This window comes from Sprattus sprattus (assembly GCF_963457725.1).
Source record: "Sprattus sprattus genome assembly, chromosome: 13".
In the NCBI taxonomy this organism is placed as follows: domain Eukaryota; kingdom Metazoa; phylum Chordata; class Actinopteri; order Clupeiformes; family Clupeidae; genus Sprattus; species Sprattus sprattus.
Genome location: NC_137911.1, coordinates 14,672,481 through 14,692,680, shown reverse-complemented (window position 1 = coordinate 14,692,680; position 20,200 = coordinate 14,672,481). Strand labels below are relative to the sequence as shown.

Genomic DNA, 20,200 nt, shown 5'->3' with positions numbered 1-20,200 from the left:
ATCCGATTGGTCGAGTAAAGTTCAAATATTAGGACCCTAAGGCTGCCTTGTATACTGCCTGAAATAAAAACAATCTGCGAATGGAAACTATTAAAAACCTACGCGTCATACTTAATAACGCTTAAAAATGGAAGAAAAGCTTTCATAGCAGGACATTGCCAGCTATACTGTCAAAATACACCAGTTAGTGTGTGGTGGCAAGCCTCTACCAGTGTCAACTGGGCTATTGGTGGTGTATGCAAGGATTTGCATGCCTTAAAGGTAGTTAGCGTGTTTGTTTTGGAGCAGAACTCCTTATTGCTGCTTTAAGAGTATAGTGCAGGTACAGCATATTAAGGCAAAATGTTTTAGATTTGTGTTTTTATGAAAGTCCTGTGCAGCTTATCCTTTATTGCTTGTGTTAAATAAGACTGTGTAGTCCAAGCCTTTCTTCTAAATACAATAAATTGACTGACACCTGACACCGTTACATAGGTATTTTTATTACAACAGTACATTTATATACAGTAAACGACACAGTACAAATGTATGGCTGAGAGGAGGTTGTTTGCTTAGAAGCACTTCCTGTGGACAATGGAGGGGCCTGCCTCATCGTACTCCTGCTTGCTGATCCACATCTGCTGGAAGGTGGACAGGGAAGCCAGGATGGAGCCACCGATCCAGACAGAGTATTTACGCTCAGGGGGAGCAATGATCTAGAGGACATGAGATAGAGAAAATTCATTTAACATCTAACACAATAACAATAACAGTATCCCCCTACAAGATACAATCCAGACAATAATTAAATGTAAAAAAAAAAATAGTTTTACTACTAAATGCTTCTCAATATGAATGTTTTTTAATTATTGTTAATTTTAATTACAATGCTATGGGCTACAGACTGTATTGACCTGCTATAAAAGTGGGTATCACAATAGAGTATGAAATACAAATACACTGAAGTGTGTCCCTCACCTTGATCTTCATGGTGCTGGGGGCCAGAGCAGTGATCTCCTTCTGCATGCGGTCAGCAATACCAGGGTACATGGTGGTACCACCAGACAGGACATTGTTGGCGTACAGGTCCTTACGGATGTCAATGTCACACTTCATGATGCTGTTGTAGGCGGTCTCATGGATACCAGCAGACTCCATACCTGATGCACATCATGATAGTCTTAGACTGATCAGCTCAAAGGACATTGACAGGGATGTGTTATGTTATAACGGAATCTATTAAGGGGGTTATTGTATTATACTGAATAAAGAACACAACCTAGGCTACATTGTATGTAATACAGTGTTTTAGAGAATGGGACTCACCAATGAAGGAAGGCTGGAAGAGGGTCTCGGGGCAGCGGAAACGCTCGTTACCAATGGTGATAACCTGACCGTCGGGCAGCTCGTAGCTCTTCTCCAGGGAGGAGGAGGAAGCAGCGGTGGCCATCTCATTCTCAAAGTCCAGAGCGACGTAGCACAGCTTCTCCTTGATGTCACGCACGATCTCACGCTCAGCTATGTAAAACAAGTTTTAGGGGTGAGTCCTAATACTAAAAGTTTTAATACATCTACTGCACTCTTGCATTCTTGAATGAATTATAACAGTACATAAACAATACTCCTTTGTAAACCTATAGGCCCATTAAATCAAAACATTAATACAAACACGGGCGTACAAACAACATAAGCTTATAGACCTACATTTACATATTTGTACATAATATACTGTAGGGATAATTGTTGAATATTGTTTAACACCTTACCGGTTGTGACGAAAGAGTAGCCTCTCTCTGTCAGGATCTTCATCAAGTAGTCGGTCAGATCGCGACCAGCCAGATCCAGACGCATGATGGCGTGGGGAAGAGCGTAACCCTCATAGATGGGGACGTTGTGGGTCACACCATCACCAGAGTCCAGCACAATACCTGTATAGGGGAAGCAAAAGCAAATCTCTTTGTTAGCTGGATTGTCTGTCTGTGCTCACAGTGAGGGTCACTGCTTGCATACCATGTGCAATATGAGTCACTTGGGGCATGTAACACATCATAAAATCACAATGCTGGTGACATGAATAGCAACGGGTGGAGGCCACAAATCAACGCCAATGGGGGGATTAAGTCTAATCCACAGTAATGTAGCAGTCATTCATCTTGCTATCTGTCAACTAAACAGCAAACTCCCTTAAGACACTTATGTGTGGAAGAGTTGACTGGGGTTGAATTGATGATCTTATTCAAGTACAAATCTCACAGAAAAGTCAGCCCCTCTGCAAATCATTTTTAGTTTTTTTTCTCCTCTAAATGCATTATGGTGGAAGAGCTGGGTCAAAATTATTGTTATGCTACTGTAAAGAAAATAATAAACTGGTGCAAAAACTGACCGGTGGTACGGCCAGAGGCGTACAGGGACAGGACAGCCTGGATGGCCACATACATGGCTGGAACGTTGAAGGTCTCGAACATGATCTGCAAGTGGAGATTAGCACCCACATTTAAACATCACCTCAACTCTGACAGCACTCACACAGAGTCATTCATTTCAATAGGACTGTGACAGAGGTGTATGTTTCCAACAATATAATGAGGACGAACAGTACCTGGGTCATCTTCTCCCTGTTGGCCTTGGGGTTGAGGGGGGCCTCAGTGAGCAGGGTGGGGTGCTCCTCGGGGGCCACACGCAGCTCATTGTAGAAGGTGTGGTGCCAGATCTGGAGGGATCAGACCAACATGTCAGGATTCAAAATGTTAAGGTGCACAGTATCACACAAAACATGGACATCCATGATTTTCTGTGTTAAAATATATAGCTCCATTCTTGCAATAATGACAACAGTATTGAATGCTTGATTTTTACCGTTGGAGCACAACGTAACAGGTTTAGTGCGTAAATGTGCCTTTCACCAATCCTGTAAACTCTATGAGTTCAGTTTATTTGGGTGAGATTGAATGGGACAGGACTAAGAGACACACCTTCTCCATGTCGTCCCAGTTAGTGATGATGCCATGCTCAATGGGGTACTTCAGGGTCAGGATACCCCTCTTGCTCTGGGCCTCATCACCTACATAGCTGTCCTTCTGACCCATACCCACCATCACACCCTGTAAGAGAGAAAAGATGGATCAGTATTAGATCAGAAGCAGACATGGTGAACAACATGCCCACATAAGCTATATAAATGAAACCGGTAGAATGCAAAATATACCAATTACACTATTACTACTAATTCTTTTAAATAAAAATCCATGTGAATAACACTTGGTGTGGTTACAATTCGCTTGGTAATAAAACGTAAATCAATAAAAAAAAAAGTAAACTATTGTCATTAGCGATGTACGCACCTGGTGGCGGGGTCTGCCAACGATGGAAGGGAAGACAGCACGGGGAGCGTCATCTCCGGCAAATCCAGCCTTGACCAAGCCAGAGCCGTTGTCGCACACAAGGGCGGTAGTCTCGTCGTCGTCGCACATGGTAGTGGTTTATTGGGATGGTCTTAGTGGAAAACAATAATGGCGAAAAATCAGACTGGATGCCGCGTAAAGCTATACAGATACTTGATCTGCCTCTCCGTCATTTCTATTCACAATTTGTTTCAAATGTTACATTCCTCTGCTAATGATTTTTCCGCACAGATGAAAATGCATTAAGAAGCAACGATATTTTACTGTTATTTTACCGTTATTTTCATTGCAGCTTCCAATGTGTACAGGAAATACATAGACATGCACAGTATTATTCTATGGCTAAAAACTGTGGTTAATGAATCATGTCCAATATTTTAGGATCTGTATCTTTCTTCATTTAAATGTAGTCTATTTATAGGATAGATTCTGTGTGATTTCTGGTAAGACAGCTTGTCTTCACTATCAGTTTGACAGATTTTCAGGCCAAAAAAGGTCCACACCAGTCACTGCTGCCTGTCTGGCTATTTTAAATGGACCACCCCCCACTGTTTCTAAACTGGGCTTTTCCAAGGGCTCTGGCAACTCCACCTATCAGTGGCTACTTGACATATGAGGCAGTTTGGTGGCTGTCCAGAGAGAGATCCCATAGCAGCTGTCGGCACATTGTAACACCTCTGTTTACAGTTTGGCCCTTAGCCTCCTCTCCTATAACTTCATTCATAAGAGGTTGTAGAGTCTACACTATGCCTTGCCAAGATGATGGCGAGTAGGCACTGCCAATCAGATGTTCGGATGTGGTGTGTCTAAGGCTAATCAGATTTCTAAATTCCCTGGCTGTCTTAAAGATGCAGCGGAGCCTGTGGATGCTTTGAGGTATCTTTCTTCCCGGTCAACCGGTTTTCTAAGCACTGAAGATTGAACAACCAATAGAATGCTTAGAATTCCTGCACTAGAACTCCTGTTTTCTGCTATCTCACTAGACAACAAGCTGAAGCACAGCAGCTTCAGTATGAACAACTCAGACAGTACGGAGACTATCCCAACACAAAACAGCTGACAGAAACAGCAAAGATGCACTCACCAAGTTGTATCGCAAGACTGATGCTTCCACTGGGACAAAGAGTGAGGGGGAGAGGGCTCCTTAAATAAGAACCACTCTGGGGGTCCAGGGGTGGAGCTTCCAGTTCACACAGAAGTCCAAATATGAGCTTCTAAATAAAAAGAAAGAAAACAACCCAGGAGTAAACATATCTGGTCGGGCGGGACAAAGCTCCCCAAAATGGATGAGATGCTGCCGTGGAAATAGTACTAAATAAAATTACACCCAGAGTATATGTGTGCTTTGAAGATGAGGTGTGGTAGGGTCTTCTTCCGTTTGCAGAACGTTGCATTTCCGTTCTTTTTAAACTCTGGTTTTAACTGGCCAGGCAAACTTAATTCACACTTTGTCCTGTCAATTTGATAGCCATTAGGATAATAACATTAGCCCCTCTTGTTTATACCAATGAGGACGTGTTAATGTCTTCTGATGGCTGAAGCAAGCCCTAGCAGATGCTAAATGTACAATTTGAAGGTGATAATATGGCTCACATTTCTGTATTATGTCTATTTTGTGAAGGTTTTTAAAGATGTCTGCACTTAGGAGTGGGTTACATTGGCAGTTGAGTTTCATTAAAAGAGGTGTTAGTGGCATATCATTCAAGAGTGGATGATTTGTATCAAATTAAAGGAAACAGGAAGCTTGTCACCCAGCTTGTAACCATGTGAAGAGAAGACCTGGATCTGCTTAAGGAAACATTTGAGTGAGTTTTCTAGGTATGTCCAGGAAGGATACTGTATATGTCAGTGGGCCAATGCACTGGCCTGTCGGAAGGGGCCCTAAACATGGGGAACAGCTGAGAGGTAATGCCAGCCTGGCCCGCTCTACCACTTGACTTGTCGGTCTGAGGCGTGAGCTGCGTCCTGATTGGCCCATCTCTCTCCTTTTAGGGTCACGCTGAGCAACAGGTGCTTCCAACGGGCATCCAGAGTGGGGCTGCAGTGTTGAGCTTTGCAAGGGGAGCTCCTTATTCGTCCACGCACACACACGCGCACACACATTCTCTCTCTCTCTTTGCCTGACTGCTCTCTACCCTATGTGGAAATACCATCATTCTCCCATTAACAATCTGTGCTGAAGTGGGCCCTTGAAATGCTTCAATAAGTCTTATTTTGCTTCACATTATTATGTTTCCGGCCTTACATAGTTTCTGTTGAAATGATGTTTAAAACTTCATTTGTTGATTTGTAATCACCATACTGGGCCCATGGTTCTGTTGAAATACTGTTTAAAACCTAATTTGTTAGATTTGTATTCACCATACTGGGTCCATGGTTCTAGTTAATAAATAAAAATATAGGATATAAGAAATACACAAATAAATAAATAATGGTCACGGTGGATGCAGTCATTGTTTTTATCCTGGATGTATGAGTGATTAGGTCATGTCTAGTAATGTTATAGATCCCTTGCAGTAATGGGATTTTAGGTGTATGGAGTCACCCTAACTCAGTGGCAGTTATTTGTTGAACCTGTTGGCTTGTGTCACAGTTGGATTATGTGTGAGCATTTTTCACCTCCAGGCAGGCCTGGAGGTTGGGGGGACTGTCTATTTTTAGATGTTTTCTTCACTATCAGCACAGATAGGAGGTGGATGCAATGCTCCAGGATTCCCTTGCAGTTTAATTTTGCTTGCCCGGCAGCCAATGGGAATTTAGGATGATAAGGCAGGATTGATGCTATCCCATCAAGAGGCTGATTTTGGAAACAGCCTGTTGCCATGTAACTGCTCAAAGAAGTTTTGATTGACAAAAGAATTTTCCATTTGCTGAGCGTTACCGGTATGAGAGGTTTTTTTTATTGAAACAGTCATGCAATGACAAATTAGAATAAGCATGTCTCTTAAAAACAAAACACGAAGAAAAAAAAGTTTTGCATGTCAAGCACAAACATTTGATGTATTGGATATCTTAACATGAAACGTTATACATTTAAATGTTTCATTATTATTTGGCACATTGGTCAAAAGTGGCCCACAGAACATGACAGACTGTGACACATAAGTGGTTACAGTTATTTATCCAGACACCTCAATCTCCTTAAGACTGCTGTCAATAGCGACTACAAGAGTCTACCGCTAAGATTTCAAAGACTTCTTATCTTCTACCTCACTGTCAAGTTTTTTAAACCCTGGAGTTTCATCGAGGTGGTCTTATACGAAATAAATGGACAAGGCTGAGGTAATGAACTATAACACTACAGAGTGTTATATTCTCCGCCAAGTACAACGGGGCACCTCACAGGCCTCCCGATTATACGTAGCCTACCTGTTAACTGTGTAGAACTAGCCAGCTTTCTTTGTCACAGTCAAGGAAGGTAGTTTGCTTGCTTACATTTGATTCCACTGTTGGTAAGGCCCAATCCTTTAGCTTGCTATCGATAGCTGTGTCTGATTCGATTCTTGCTATCTCCATATGAAATGTTATTTAACCACTGAATTCACCACGTTGGCAAAATGGGAGAGTACGTTTATTTAGTTCATTCATGTCTGACTCTGGCTTGTCTGACTGTGTTCTGACTGTGTTCTGTAGTCATTTCTATTGATGGGCAGCTTTGCAATCAAGTGTTATTTACTACGGGTAGGCTACGGGTTGTTGACAGATAGTCATACCATTCAAAGTTTCCAGAACAATGATTAAGAACAACTTTTTCACCGGATCTGCTTCATGATCTGCTTAATACACCTGCCAGCCAATCAGAAAGAGGATGAATATTATACTAAACTATATTATATTAAAGATGTTCAAGAAGTGACATGAAGTAGAACAGAAATATTGGTAGGCGTGTTTCAAATGGCATTTGTATTGCCTCTGCTGCCACCTAGATTTTTTTCTCTCGCAGTTCTCTTCCTCTGTAGGCTACAGCATGACAACTGCCACGCGCCATGAACGCTATATGAAGTCTGCACCAATAAGGTACAGTTAGGGACAATTCAATATCCTAGTACAGACAAATGATTTCAACCTACAGCCCTCTGAACCATAGACATATATACATAATTATATATATACAGTAAATATATATACAGCCGCGGAAAAAATTAAGAGACCACTTCAAAATGATCAGTTTCTCTGGTTTTACTATTTATTGGTATGTGTTAAAGTAAAATGTACATTTTAGTTTTATTCTATAACCTACTGGCAACATTCCTACCAAATTTCAAATAAAAATATTGTCATTTAGATCATTTATTTGCAGAAAAATGACAATTGGTCAAAATAGCAAAAAAGATGCTGTGTCTTCAGATCTCGAATAATGCAAAGAAAACAAGCTCATATTCATTTTTAAACTAAACAATACTAATGCTTTAACTTAGGAAGAGTTCAGAAATCAATATTTGGTGGAATAACCTTGATTTAAAATCACAACTTTCATGTGTCTTGGCATGCTCTCCACCAGTCTTTCACATTGCCGTTGGGTGACTTTATGCTACTCCTGGCGCAAGAATTCAAGCAGCTCGGCTTCTTTTCATGGCTTGTGACCATCCATCTTCCTCTTGATCACATTTCAGAGTTTTTTTTATGGGATTCAGGTCTCGAAATTGGGCTGGCCATGACAGGGTCCTGATCTGGTGATACTCCATCCACACCTTTACTGGCCTGGCTGTGTGGCATGGAGCATTGCCCTGCTGGAAAAAACACTTCTCAGAGTTGGGGAACATTGTCAGAGCAAAAGGAAGCAAGTTTTTCTTCCGGGACAACGTTGTACTTTGCCTGGCTGAGGTTTGTAAAAGACCATAAGGATTGAACCAAAGCGGACTGGAGGGTCTCCTAGTTCATCTTCTCTGATAAGTCCAATTTCACAGAAGGTGCAAGACTCTGTGGCTTGTAGGCCTCTCCAGATCTCAGTCTAACCATCAGACGACCATGTTATGCTCTGAACCTCCGTGTGTGATTGCAGTGCTTTCTAAACCGAAAACGACTTATTACCTCCACTGCCATCTTCAATGCTTTCAGTGCGATTTATTGATCAGCAGGATTACGAAAATCCTACTTGCCCGATTTTCAAGAAACTTTGTCGAATGTTCTCACTCACTCAACTCACTCAAGTTTGGATCTGAATCGTCGTGCAGATATATGAATAATTCTTTACTTTACTTTCGTTGACATAAACACTTTCGAGATAGGCCATTTGGCCTTGGCAGAGGTCTGAGCTGTCCATCATGAAATTGACATTGGATCTGTAGCCTCTCACATTGGTGGAGAGACTTATTTTCTTAAACAACACACTTCGAAGTATTATCTCATTAATGCACTTAGTATATGGCATAGGTTGATGAAGTCATTCAGGAAATTAAAATACATATAGCAACTGAACAAGGTTGGTTGGGTAAAATTCACAATCGCATCACAATTCAATTCTGCCTTTTATTTTGACAGAATTTGAAGACATTACCCGGAAGTTATATGTGGCTACTGTGTTGTGGCGTGGTTTTGACGTTGAGCAGCAGTGTTGTGGTTGCGTATATCCTTAGCAGATCCAAAGTTTTGTATAGTCCGCATTAAGTAGTTATTATCATAGTTTTGAAATCATGTAGGGATCTTTATTAATAATATACGCTTAGTTAAAACGCTTAAAAGCAACAACCTGTTAAAAATGCTGTGGTACCCACGTTTGTTTTTGAAATAGGCGTGTGCGAGAAATGTGTGCTGTGCAGCAGAATGAGCAGTTCTCCGTGCTATCCAAATTGGACCGACGACTACACTATTCAACAGGAAAATGAACTAGAGGCCCTTGCAGCTATCTTTGGAGACGACTTTGAGGACCTCCGAACGAAACAGCCATGGAAGGTACGAAGCCAATGAATGTCCTCTCATGCAATTTTCCCTGCCTAGTTATGACTGGCTGATAATACCGTAGGTTACTGTCTCAGCTAAAGTAGTTGGCGTGGCTTGGGAGAATGGCCAGGTGTTATTACGTCCAGTATGTTATCACTCTTCACACCTCATTTCCCTTAACAGACTGACTGGGTAATGTGTTTATTGACACTGTGTGGCTAATACTCGTGGTCTTCCTCAACAGATTAAAAGACCACCAGAGGTATACCTTTTCCTACGACCAAAAGGTCTTGGCAATGGGCAGAAAAGCTACGTGAGCGTTGATTTGCAGGTCAAGTGCCCGCTTACGTATCCAGATGTGTGAGTAGTATCTTTTCGTTATTCTTATTCCCCTGAAACAATGCAGTATAGAAGACACGCCATGTTTTAGATGCCATGAATGGCACAGCAAAGTAACCTTATGTCCTCAGAATGGGCGAAGTACAGCATACTTTTCCAGTGACAGACCAGTTGTTACTGTTGCCATGAAATATGAGTAGCAGATGCTGTTAAATGGAATGGAGTGGGCACATGTGCACATGTGTGGTCCAGTTACTGAAAGCACATGAACTCCGTACAGTTAAATCAACGGTATTCTAATGGCTCCTCACTGCTGTATCCCTGTACTACACTTCTGTATCCCTGTCGTACACTTCTGTTGTGTGTTGATAGCTACATCTTCAGCTGGTTGTGGCACATCATGTGAGTGATACTTCTTCCCAGGCCTCCAGAGCTTGAGCTGAAGAATGCGAAAGGGCTGTCCAACGACAATCTCCAGAACCTCCAGACACAGCTCACCAAGTTGGCGTCCGAGAGATGTGGTGAGGTAAGGATCCAGCCAACATACTAGGACACTTATTCTACATGATAGTGATTCTGATGTTGATTGAGACCTTGCATTAATGTAATACACAGTCCTCCTTGAGCAGGTCGAATTGATGTATGTCACAAGAATTTTTTTTTTTTTTGCATCTGGCAAACACACTGTAAGATCTAAACATAGAACAAGTGAAAAGAAGCTAAATCCGTGCTCATCGCTCTATTCCATTCTGGCTCCCTGTCTTTCTCCTCTGCTTTAGGTGATGATCTATGAGCTGGCGGACTACGTGCAGGGATTCTTGGTGGAGCTAAACGTGCCACCGTCGAGCTCCTTCCATGAGGAGATGCTGAAGAACCAGCGGCAACAGCAGGAGCGCCTGGCCCGGAAGGAGCAGGAGCGCATGGACCAGCAGCGACGCCAGGAGGAACAGATGGTGTGTGTGTGCGCGCATGCCTTTTTTGTGTGTGTGTGTGTGTGGCGTCTAATGAATAGGGGTCATCTTGCGACTGAATTCTCATATTCACATGCTGGAATATGACAGCTTAATATGTCAGCACTCAGGAGTGAGGGTTAGATGTGTGGTTGCATTTGTTAGTACACTTGATATAGCGTGTTGTATTATACTGTAGGAGTGATATATTAAATATAAATGTCTATCATGCCTTTTATTCAGACCACATAGTTCACTGTTGTTATGGCCATAATCTGTAGTGACTGACATTGTTTCCTGATGTATTCTATGAACTTTCTAGCAAAATGAAATCCTTGCTGAAATCCAAAGACGGGATCAGGAGAGAAAAGAGGAGAAGAGGAAGAAGGAGCTGGCCAAACAGGTGTGGTATGGTTCAGTGTCCTGCTGTGAGCTTGAGACAAACACAGGACCAGAGATGCATTCATATTCTTTCTCTCTGTTGCCACACAGGAGCGCCTGGAGAGTGTGATCCAGCCACAGGTGGAGGGTTCCAGTTCTCCTGTTCCCCCTGCAGAACCCGTAGAACCCAAGAAAAACCCCGGCAACCGCCGTCGTACCACCTCAAGCAGCCGCCACAGGCAAGAGCAAGCGCAGCCTCCTTCCTCCACCATGACACAGAGCCTAAATTAATAATAGTTTTAGCATTAATTGGGAAACCAGAGCTAAATTAAACATAGTTTTAGCATTAATCTGGACAACCAGAGCCTAAATTAAATATAGTTTTAGCATTAATCGGGACAACCAGAGGACTGGGAGAGCACGACATTTAGTTAAGGCCCTCAGCGACTGGAGGGAAACATTTGTTAATTTCCTGGGCCCAGTTTTGTGAACTTAGTGGCCCAAAGTAGGCTCAACCGAAACCTTGTAAATCCGTGCATTTCCAGTGCACGTTTTCAAATGTCCTCTTATTTAGTTCAAAGCTAGGCTGTAAACATCCACTGCACCTCACTTATCCATGTTTTCTTCCCCCTGCAGGAGAGACACCTGTGGTGATGAGAGTCCACGTGCGGAGGTCCTGCACTTTTGCAACAGCACCATTGGAGAAGTGGTGGTGCACAAGGGGAAATGTGTAGGTAAGCAGTGATATATAATGCTATATAATGAGGTGGTGCATAAAGGGAAATGTGTAGGTAAGCAGTAGTGTTTAGTGAGGTGGTGCACAGAGGGAAATGTTTATGTAAGCAGTGTTGTATAATGAGGTGGTGTTAGTGGTACAGTGGTTAGTGTCTAAGCGGATGACCTGAGTTAGTATCCTGTTAGCTGATATAGGGAAATGATTTACTCAGGGCGTGAGGGTGCAAACCATATGTTAACATTGGCATTGAAAAGGACTTTGTTGACATTCTAATTCCAGCAAAGTGCTGTTCAAGTAAAACATACATATATACTTACTTATGTAAACCTAAGCTGGTATTATCACATAAAACTTCACTACACCTTCAAAGAATAATGTTGCCATTTTAAGAGGATGTTATCCAGTTCTATCAAGATAGCCTTCGGCCTTGTGACTTCCTCCAGTGTTCCATGTATTGACACTACTGCTGTTATGAGGCTCATAAGTATAGGCCCTTGAGCTTGCACTTGTCACTTCCAAGAATTTGTTGCGGCCTTCTCACGCTGCCACGTGTTGCGTGCCTCTATCAGTGTAATGTGATTATTCTGTGTATGTGCCTCTTGGCCAGTGCTGTGCAGAGACTGAGTGCAATATTTAATATAAGGCACAGCAGTGTGTGTGTGTGCGTGTGCGTGTGCGTGTGTGTGACTGTATGTAGCTGAGTATATGTATAGGTGAGAATATGGAAGGACAAGAGAGCCAAAGATGAATGTTTCTCCATCTTCTCACTACCTTGTGTGTGTGTGTGTGTGTGTGTGTGTGTGTATTGAGCAGGAGAGAGTGACCGGCTGGGCCGCAGTGTGTATTATGCCTTTGACATCACCACTGGAGACTTTGCGGTAGTGTATGAGTGGACGCTTCACTGGAGTGAGAAGATGGGGAAGTTCCTCACCAGCCAAGAGAGGGAGAAGATAGAGAAGTGCAAAAAACAGGTGAACTTAAAGACTTAACTTCCATAAATGTGGAAAATAATACTAAAACTTAGTGTAACTTTGCATTTATCATAAAAATGGGTTTCCATCAAAAAAATATTTTCTTTTGCTTTCCGCAATAAATGTCCAAAGCCTAAATTTCCTTCCATGCACATACATGAACACTGTAATTGCACATTGAAAACTGGTCAAAATCACAATACCAACAGTAGCAAAGGATCGACCAGGCTTTTGTATAATACCAAGTGTCCAATGTGATTGTATCGGTAATCATACTCGAGGATCCTTTATTGCATCCATCCTTCAGATGCACAGTGCGGAGAGCGAGCTGAACTCGCTGCTGAAGCTGGAGCACCCCAACCTGGTTCATTATCGTGCCTTGAGCTGCAGCGAACGTGAGGACTGTCTAGTGGTGGACTTGCTAATGGAGCACATCCCCGGTGCCACCAACCTGGCATCGGGTCTGGCTGCAGGCACACCGGTACCCACCGACCGTCTCCGCCGGCACGCCGCACAGCTGGTGTCGGCGCTGGACTTTCTGCACACCAACTCGGTGGTGCACAAGCAGCTGGGGCCGGGCAGCGTGCTGCTGGACGCCCGAGGGGATGTACGGCTGGCCGACTACAGCCTGTCCAAGCGGCTGGCGGACGTGTGCCGCGAGGACGTGTTCGAGCAGGCACACGTGCGCTTCAGCGAAGACACAGCGCCCCCTAGCAAGCCGGGGAAGAAGGGCGACGTGTGGAGTCTGGGCCTGATGCTCCTGGCGCTGAATCAGGGGAAGGAGGCCAAGGAGTACCCGCCGACTGTACCCAGTGGCCTGCACCCCGACTTCCAGGACTTCCTGCGCAAGTGAGACAACTTGTGGGGTCATGGGTGTGGGTGTTGTGAATTCATACACTGTTTGTGTACAGTATGTGTGTGGGTGTGTGTTTTGTCAAGACTGTCTGTGTATTAGTGTCTAACTAAAGTGGTCTCCCCCTCATTGTTTTGAGTATTTCTCTGGTTAGCATGAAAGCATTCAGCATGAAAAGCCATCTTTCACAGAAGCATGACCTGTCTTTCCACTTTAACCCTGAAGCTGACGTTGGCATTTTTCCCATTTAACTGATGCTGATAGAAGGCCTGTACTCCCCAGCCTCGTGCATTGATGTGGGTGCGATGTTGGTGGCTAACACGCTATGCCAGGAATGTACCAGATCAATGCCTGGTCTGGCAGCTCTATTAATAAAGAGAGAACTCACTGGACGTTTCCATAGCAGCCTCCACGTGCCCAGCCACTGTGTGTGTGTGTGTGTGTGTGTTTGTCTGTGTGTCTGTGTCTGTGTCTGTGTCTGTGTCTGTGTCTGTGTCTGTGTCTGTGTCTGTGTCTGTGTGTGTGTGTCTCTGTGTTTGGCTGTGGGTGTGGGTCCCTGAGTGAGTTGACAAAGTGGTTCTGTTAATAGTGCATCATGATGTGCTGTCATTTTGTGTGTGGGCCTGGTTGTGTGTGTGTGAGTGTTTGTTCTGGGGAACTGTGACTGCCTTGTGGTTATATGTCTGTGTGAGCGTTACAGGCAGCATTATGGCAGCAGTGTGTGCTTTCAGTTGACAGTCACATGTGTATTTGTGTGTAGGATTCCGTATCGGTTTCATGGTGTGTTCTCATGGTGCGTGTCTGACAAAGAATGATTAAATGGCTGTTTTAGCATGGAGGTGTGTGAATTAATGAACTAGCAGACATGTGAGATTTTACTGAGCTGAGCACTGGGTGTGTGTGTGTGTGTGTGTGTGTGTGTGTGTGTGTGTGTGTGTGTGTGTGTGTGTGTGTGTGTCTGTGTGTCTGTGTGTCTGTGTTCCAGGTGCTTGTGTCTGAATGATGCTGACCGCTGGACAGCTCATCAGCTTCTTGATCATCCATTTCTCCGATGCCCATCCCCCAAAAACACACCACAGAGTCCGGACACCAGCCCAGAGGGTAGTGCAGACACACCCACACACACACCCACACACACACACACACACACACACACACACACACACACACACACACACACACACACACACACATATACTCTTTCTCTCTCTACTGCGTGCTAATCTTGTAAGGACAGCCAAAATGTTACCAACGATGGAAAACACCAGGCTGGAAGGTTTATACTGTATGTCTGAACATTATGGGACAGTAGAAAGCATTAGAATGATATTGCGGAAAATACAATTAAACTGACTCCATTCAATATTAAATTACCTACAATATTACCAAACAGTAAAAGCCAATTGTTAACAGTTAATTGATACAATATCATCCTCTCATGATGTCTGTGGTGTTAAGTGTTAGTTGTTGACACCATCTCTCCTCAGACCTTGGTGATGACTTCGCCTCCACTGTGGTCCCTCACGGCCACCTCCTCAGCGCCCTCTTCAACCCGCAGGTGCAAAAGCAGTTCTCCCGCTACTACAACGAGTTTGAGGAGCTGCAGCTACTAGGCAAAGGGGCTTTCGGTGCTGTCATCAAGGTAGAAATAATAATAATAACACTTTGGAAAGCACATTTTATGTCGATAGCAACTCAGGCAAGAGAAAAAAAAGTATTTTTAGAACTCATTAAAATTAACTCATGGAGATATAAGACAGATGAACCACGGGATCGCCATCATCTCTGTTGAGCCAACTCTCTTCCTTTCGTCCTCCTGTCCACCCCTTCGTCTTTCTGTCTTTTCCTCCCTTGCTCCCTCTCTTTCGTCCTCCCCATTTCGCTCTCAGGTGCAGAACAAGCTGGACGGCTGCTACTACGCGGTCAAGCGCATCCAGGTGAACCCGGCGAGCCGGCAGTTCCGCCGCATCAAGGGCGAGGTGACGCTGCTGTCGCGCCTCAACCATGAGAACATTGTGCGCTACTATAACGCCTGGATCGAGCGCCACGAGATCCCCGCCACCGGCGTCCTGAGCAGCTCGGACAGCTCAGCGGCCCCCCAGAGCACCCCTGAGAGAGGGCCCCCTTCCCCGTGCCTGCGCCCCCCCAGCTGCCGGGTCTCCCCCAGGCTGAACGAGCTGGGCCTGCCGGAGGTGGACATAGAGGACGCGGCGCCACCGCCCGCGCTGGCCAGCTCTGTGGAGTGGAGCACGTCCATCGAGAGGTCGTCCAGTGCCAAGTGCAGCGGACAGGAGTCCAGCAGCGGGGACGAGGAGGAGGAGGCAGACGTTTTCGGGCCGTCCTTCCTGTAAGAGCAGGGGATAATGGGAAGGGTGCGGGGGGGAGTTTGTATGGGGGTACTTTGTGTGTGTGTCATTTAAGTAAAAATAATTAGGACAACTTGCTTGACAATGTGAATGTTTGCGTCTGTCTGTTTGTCTGTTTGTATGTGCCTTTGAGGTTGATTTATTTATGTTGATTTTTTCCATCCTTGTGTTGTTACTTGTCCCATTTCAGAACATCTGATGGAGACTCAGAGAGTGACATCATCTTTGATAATGGGGACGACAGCGGAAACAACTTTGCCCCTGTGAGTCCTGTCGCTTCATAGGCCATATTTATAATCTATATTTATATATAGCCCTAGCTGCATTGTGTCTGTTCTTACTGATTCACAGGTGTATAAGGTTAAAGCTATTCCCTTTTTATGGACATACTAATTGCTAATTCAGATTGATAAAATCATACAAAATTAGGTAAAACCAAGCAGCTGACTTAGAGCCTGGCATCGGGTATAATATGGCGAGGCCTTCTAAGCCTGGGTGACATGACATGACATGACATGACAGTGGAATGTGTGTTGGCGGCTCTAGCATCATATCTGTTTTTCCAATTGCAGGAAGAGCCAAGCAAAAGGAGAGGTGCTGTGGACACTACAGAGAGCTCAGACGCAGAGAAGCCCCTGCTAATAGCCCACTATCTCTACATACAAGTGAGTGTCCCACAACTTTACCCCTAGTTCAGCTTGGCATCAGCAATGCAGAGCACTGAAGCACTTCAAACATGAATACTAACGAAATGTGTTCATCCATGTGTTAGTCTATACATTTAATCAAAAATACATCTTGACTGACTAAAAACCATATATTTAAACACATTTTTAGCACGCACATTAATACTAATTTATTAACACTTTATATATGTATTAATACATGTATTTATGCACGTAATGTCATGTTTGCTAGAAGTGCCTCGTGAGTGAGTCCAGATGCGATCTTGCACTGTGTGATTTGCCCACCAGGGGGCGATGTTGTCCAGCACTGCCCTGCTGAAGCTGCCCCTCTGAATTCTGCCCTCCCATCCCCTCTCCTCTCCTCTCCTCCCTGTGTAGATGGAGTACTGTGAGAGGAGCACGTTGCGGGACACCATTGACCAGGCTCTGCACCTGGACTGCAGCCGCTTGTGGAGGCTCTTCAGGGAGATCCTGGACGGCCTGGCCTACATACACGAGCAGGTTCCCCTATCTCACTATCTTCACTATCTATACGTCTAATCCAGTCTCAGAGACAAGATGCAGAGGAATGAAGTGCTAAGTCAACATGTGTTTTTTTTTTTTAAGTGTAAGAACATGAGAATGGTAATGGAGGATGTTGAAAGGATGTTGAGTGACAGAGAGAGAGAGAGAGAAAAAGTAAAAGTGTGAAACAACTGATCAGGATCAGATTAGAATCAAGCCCTTCAGTTGGAAAAATTGTGCCTGTCAAACCCCAGTCGGTCATAACACATTAAGTCGCGGGGCCTAGAGGGCGAGAGAGTGAGTGAGCGCGTAAGTTGCCAGGTTCTTTTCAGGAACTCAGCATGGGGATGGATAAACACAGTGCTGGGTTAGAAGTTTCCACTTCATCCAATCACGGATTAGCCAGGCTTTCAAAGAACAGGACAGGCCTTGGAGAAGTGAAGATTGAACTTGTGCAGGTCTGAATCCCAAGAAGCTGGACTCGTGACAGAGGTGCGTCTCACACTCTTTCCTTTCTCTCTCACTCTCTTTCCTCTCTCTCTCTCTCTCTCTCTCTCTCTCTCTTTCTCTCTCACTCTCTCTCTCTCTCTTACTCTTTCCTTTCTCTCTCTCTTTGTCTATCTCTTTCCTTTCTCTTTCCTCTCTCTCTCTCTCTCACTTTCTCTTTCCTTTCTCTCTCTCTCTTTGTCTATCTCTTTCCTCTCTCTCTCTCTGCAGGGAATGATCCACCGTGACCTGAAACCAGTCAACATTTTCCTTGACTCCCAGGACCACGTGAAAATTGGGGACTTCGGCCTGGCAACTGACCATCCAGCCAATGTGGTGTGTATGTCTGCAGTATCACTGTAAAAAAGCTCTTGATCTGTATACACTCTTATTGTTTTGAAAAGAGAGTTCGTGTCAGGTCAGCCTCAGAGTGTTGGCTGGTGAAGCTCCTGCACAACTACTTTAGAGGAGAAGTTTGTTTTTGTTTGAGTCTGTCCGTCTATCATTTGTCTAGAGACATACACAAGAGCAACCTTTGAGGTGTTATCCATATAGCAATAAAAGGGATTACAGTTGGTGGTAGGTATTTAAGACTTTTCAGCGCCACTACGGTTATACATTTATATGTATGTGACTTATTTAAGTGGCAGTGATTGTGTGCTGTCGATAATGTACATATTTGAGCCCAATCTGACTGACATGGAAGAAGCACAAAGGCTATCTGTCTTTGTCCTTACTGTTGTACTCGAGGCAGAAAAGAGACCCCTTTGCTCTAGCACTCTGTCTTTCTCATGGCTTTGTCCTGTCTTTTGTCTCTCCAGGCTGCTGGCAAGCTGGAGGTTGAGGACGGCAGTTCGAGTCTGGTGCCGAAGTCAGACCCTACAGGTGAGTCGGTGCCAAGTGCCTGTTGAGCACGGTCCAGAAGGTCCTGGATGTTTTCACCGTACTGGCCTGGCCTGGCCTGGCACGCTGAGCCTTGTTTGGATCTGACTTGAGCCTTTTCCTGAAAAACATCCTTAAGGGAGAACTTGACAGTTTTTAAACAGTGAGTTACAAAATGGGGCTCTGTAGCCAAGGGCTGATGATCATTAGAAGGAAAATGTGAACTTACACATGGAACAAAGCAAATGCACGTTCTCCATGCTTTACTCCAGTTTATCTGAGATGAGCTTGGGTAAAGCAAAAGCCTGCTGTGCGCATTTGTTTATGTTCAACCCACTTTTCAGTTTAGTTTTAAAGTAACACTATGCAACAATTTGACACTTTTTGAGGAATATCTTTATAGGCAACTAATTTTGGTACCATCCTCAAATTCATTTTGATAGCATATGGTCATGTGAAGGACAGATAAACACATGTGTCTTTTCAAATAGCCATCCAGGATATGCCCTATGTAGTTCTGTGTTCCAGGCTGTAACACCCTGCAAAAATGGAAGAAAATCTTTCACAGCATAACATTGGCAGCTGTACTGCCAAAAGACACCCATTAGTGTGTTGGAAAGCTTCTATCAGTGTCAACTGGGCTGTTGGTGGTGTTTGCAAGGTTTTTGCATGCCTTTTAGGTAGTAAGCTTGCAAGTTTTGGAACAGAACTGCTTATTGATTCTTTAAGTAAGCATTAAGCATTGAGCTTTAGTTCAATGTATCAATAATGATAGGAGACAAAAATTAGTGAAATTAGTTGTTGGAGAGAATAAAGCATTCTATTCTTTTTTTGACTTAAGGGCGATTATAAATAAACCCATGAAACAGTTATCCTTTTCAACTGAACATGGCTATTCTATTAATCTGGGCTCACATGCATTAAAAAACAATGAGTTTCAGGGTTGTGTGGATCATGTAGCTCTGAGTAAAGAGTCCTTTATTTAAGCTAAGGCAAAGACTATTTGGAGCAAAGGGTCACACAGAGTGGTAATGCAACCACATATCCTCATGGGTACCTCAGAGGCACACAAAGTAGCCTTTTAATCTCCGTGTGTTCACCTCAGGATCAGCCTCAGGAGGGGTCATCCACTTCAACCAGTTTTCTCAGAAGCCACATTTGAGTGGGTGTTTGTATTTGTTTGTGTCTGTGGTGCATTATATGTGTAGTAGCATGTAACATGCACACCACACAGGCAAACTTACAGTCATGTGACGAGACCTTTTTATCCAGAGCGACTTGCAAGGGAGATGCAATACAAGCAGAAACAAGCTGAATAAACCAAAAAAACATAGAAAAGTAGATTTTAAAAATATATGATAGTCTTAGAAAGGCTTGAATGGGAAGGGAAGAGAGAGAATATTTTTAGGTGCATAAAAGGTTGTGGAAGAGCTGTGTGTCTCACAGGTAACCTTTGTTTTCCTTTTCCCCCTTTTCCCCCTCATCTCCTCAATGGAACAGGGAACCTTACTGGAATGGTTGGCACCGCCTTATACGTCAGTCCAGAAGTGCAGGGCAACACCAGAGCTACATACAACCAGGTGAGAGGGAAAGCTAAGCCAAGTAAGAAACTGTTTTGCTGACAGACCTAACATCTAGGACTTCCTCCCTGCGACTGTACAATAGGGTGGAAATGTCTTTCCATCAGGCTGCAGTGGGAAACAGGGTCGTTGTTTGGGCCGTGATGGTTTTTATATGGGCAAGTGTGGTTTGGGGGAATGTGAAAGATGTCCGAGTCAGAGTGAGT

General features: G+C 44.0%; 2 protein-coding genes across 5 annotated transcripts in view; one reads left to right on the top strand and one right to left on the bottom strand.

Moving 5' to 3' along the window:
• Nucleotides 1-537: 537 nt before the first annotated feature.
• On the bottom strand, nt 538-4,494 carry actc1b (actin alpha cardiac muscle 1b). Its single transcript, XM_080850763.1, has 9 exons — nt 4,465-4,494; nt 3,321-3,471; nt 2,952-3,080; nt 2,579-2,689; nt 2,363-2,447; nt 1,746-1,907; nt 1,306-1,497; nt 958-1,139; nt 538-695 (listed from the first exon to the last, which is right to left on the bottom strand). Exons 2-9 carry the CDS (start codon nt 3,447-3,449, stop codon nt 552-554), a joined length of 1,134 nt encoding a protein of 377 aa, XP_080706889.1. The 5' UTR covers nt 3,450-3,471; nt 4,465-4,494; the 3' UTR covers nt 538-551.
• A 4,463-nt stretch (nt 4,495-8,957) lies between these two features.
• The window catches only part of eif2ak4 (eukaryotic translation initiation factor 2 alpha kinase 4), a 39,731-nt gene continuing 28,488 nt past the window's right edge, over nt 8,958-20,200 (top strand). For all 4 annotated transcript variants that reach the window (XM_080849575.1, XM_080849574.1, XM_080849573.1 and 1 more), the window contains exons 1-18: nt 8,958-9,272; nt 9,505-9,620; nt 10,023-10,125; nt 10,379-10,552; nt 10,872-10,952; nt 11,042-11,169; nt 11,567-11,664; nt 12,480-12,637; nt 12,945-13,486; nt 14,476-14,591; nt 14,978-15,132; nt 15,380-15,837; nt 16,047-16,119; nt 16,429-16,521; nt 16,921-17,043; nt 17,764-17,868; nt 18,354-18,417; nt 19,915-19,994. In XM_080849575.1, the coding sequence (XP_080705701.1) occupies nt 9,144-9,272; nt 9,505-9,620; nt 10,023-10,125; nt 10,379-10,552; nt 10,872-10,952; nt 11,042-11,169; nt 11,567-11,664; nt 12,480-12,637; nt 12,945-13,486; nt 14,476-14,591; nt 14,978-15,132; nt 15,380-15,837; nt 16,047-16,119; nt 16,429-16,521; nt 16,921-17,043; nt 17,764-17,868; nt 18,354-18,417; nt 19,915-19,994 (2,796 nt within the window). In that variant the 5' untranslated portion in view covers nt 8,958-9,143. The remainder of the gene's footprint in view (nt 9,273-9,504; nt 9,621-10,022; nt 10,126-10,378; nt 10,553-10,871; nt 10,953-11,041; nt 11,170-11,566; nt 11,665-12,479; nt 12,638-12,944; nt 13,487-14,475; nt 14,592-14,977; nt 15,133-15,379; nt 15,838-16,046; nt 16,120-16,428; nt 16,522-16,920; nt 17,044-17,763; nt 17,869-18,353; nt 18,418-19,914; nt 19,995-20,200) is intronic.

Excerpts from the sequence above, each read along its gene's own strand:
- actc1b (XM_080850763.1), bottom strand. The coding sequence starts at position 3,449 with ATGTGCGACGACGACGAGACTACCGCCCTTGTGTGCGACAACGGCTCT. Across the intron at positions 2,690-2,951 it reads ACTGGGACGACATGGAGAAG|ATCTGGCACCACACCTTCTA; the intron begins GTGTGTCTCTTA and ends TGATCCCTCCAG. Across the intron at positions 1,498-1,745 it reads CTACTCTTTCGTCACAACCG|CTGAGCGTGAGATCGTGCGT; the intron begins GTAAGGTGTTAA and ends TGTTTTACATAG.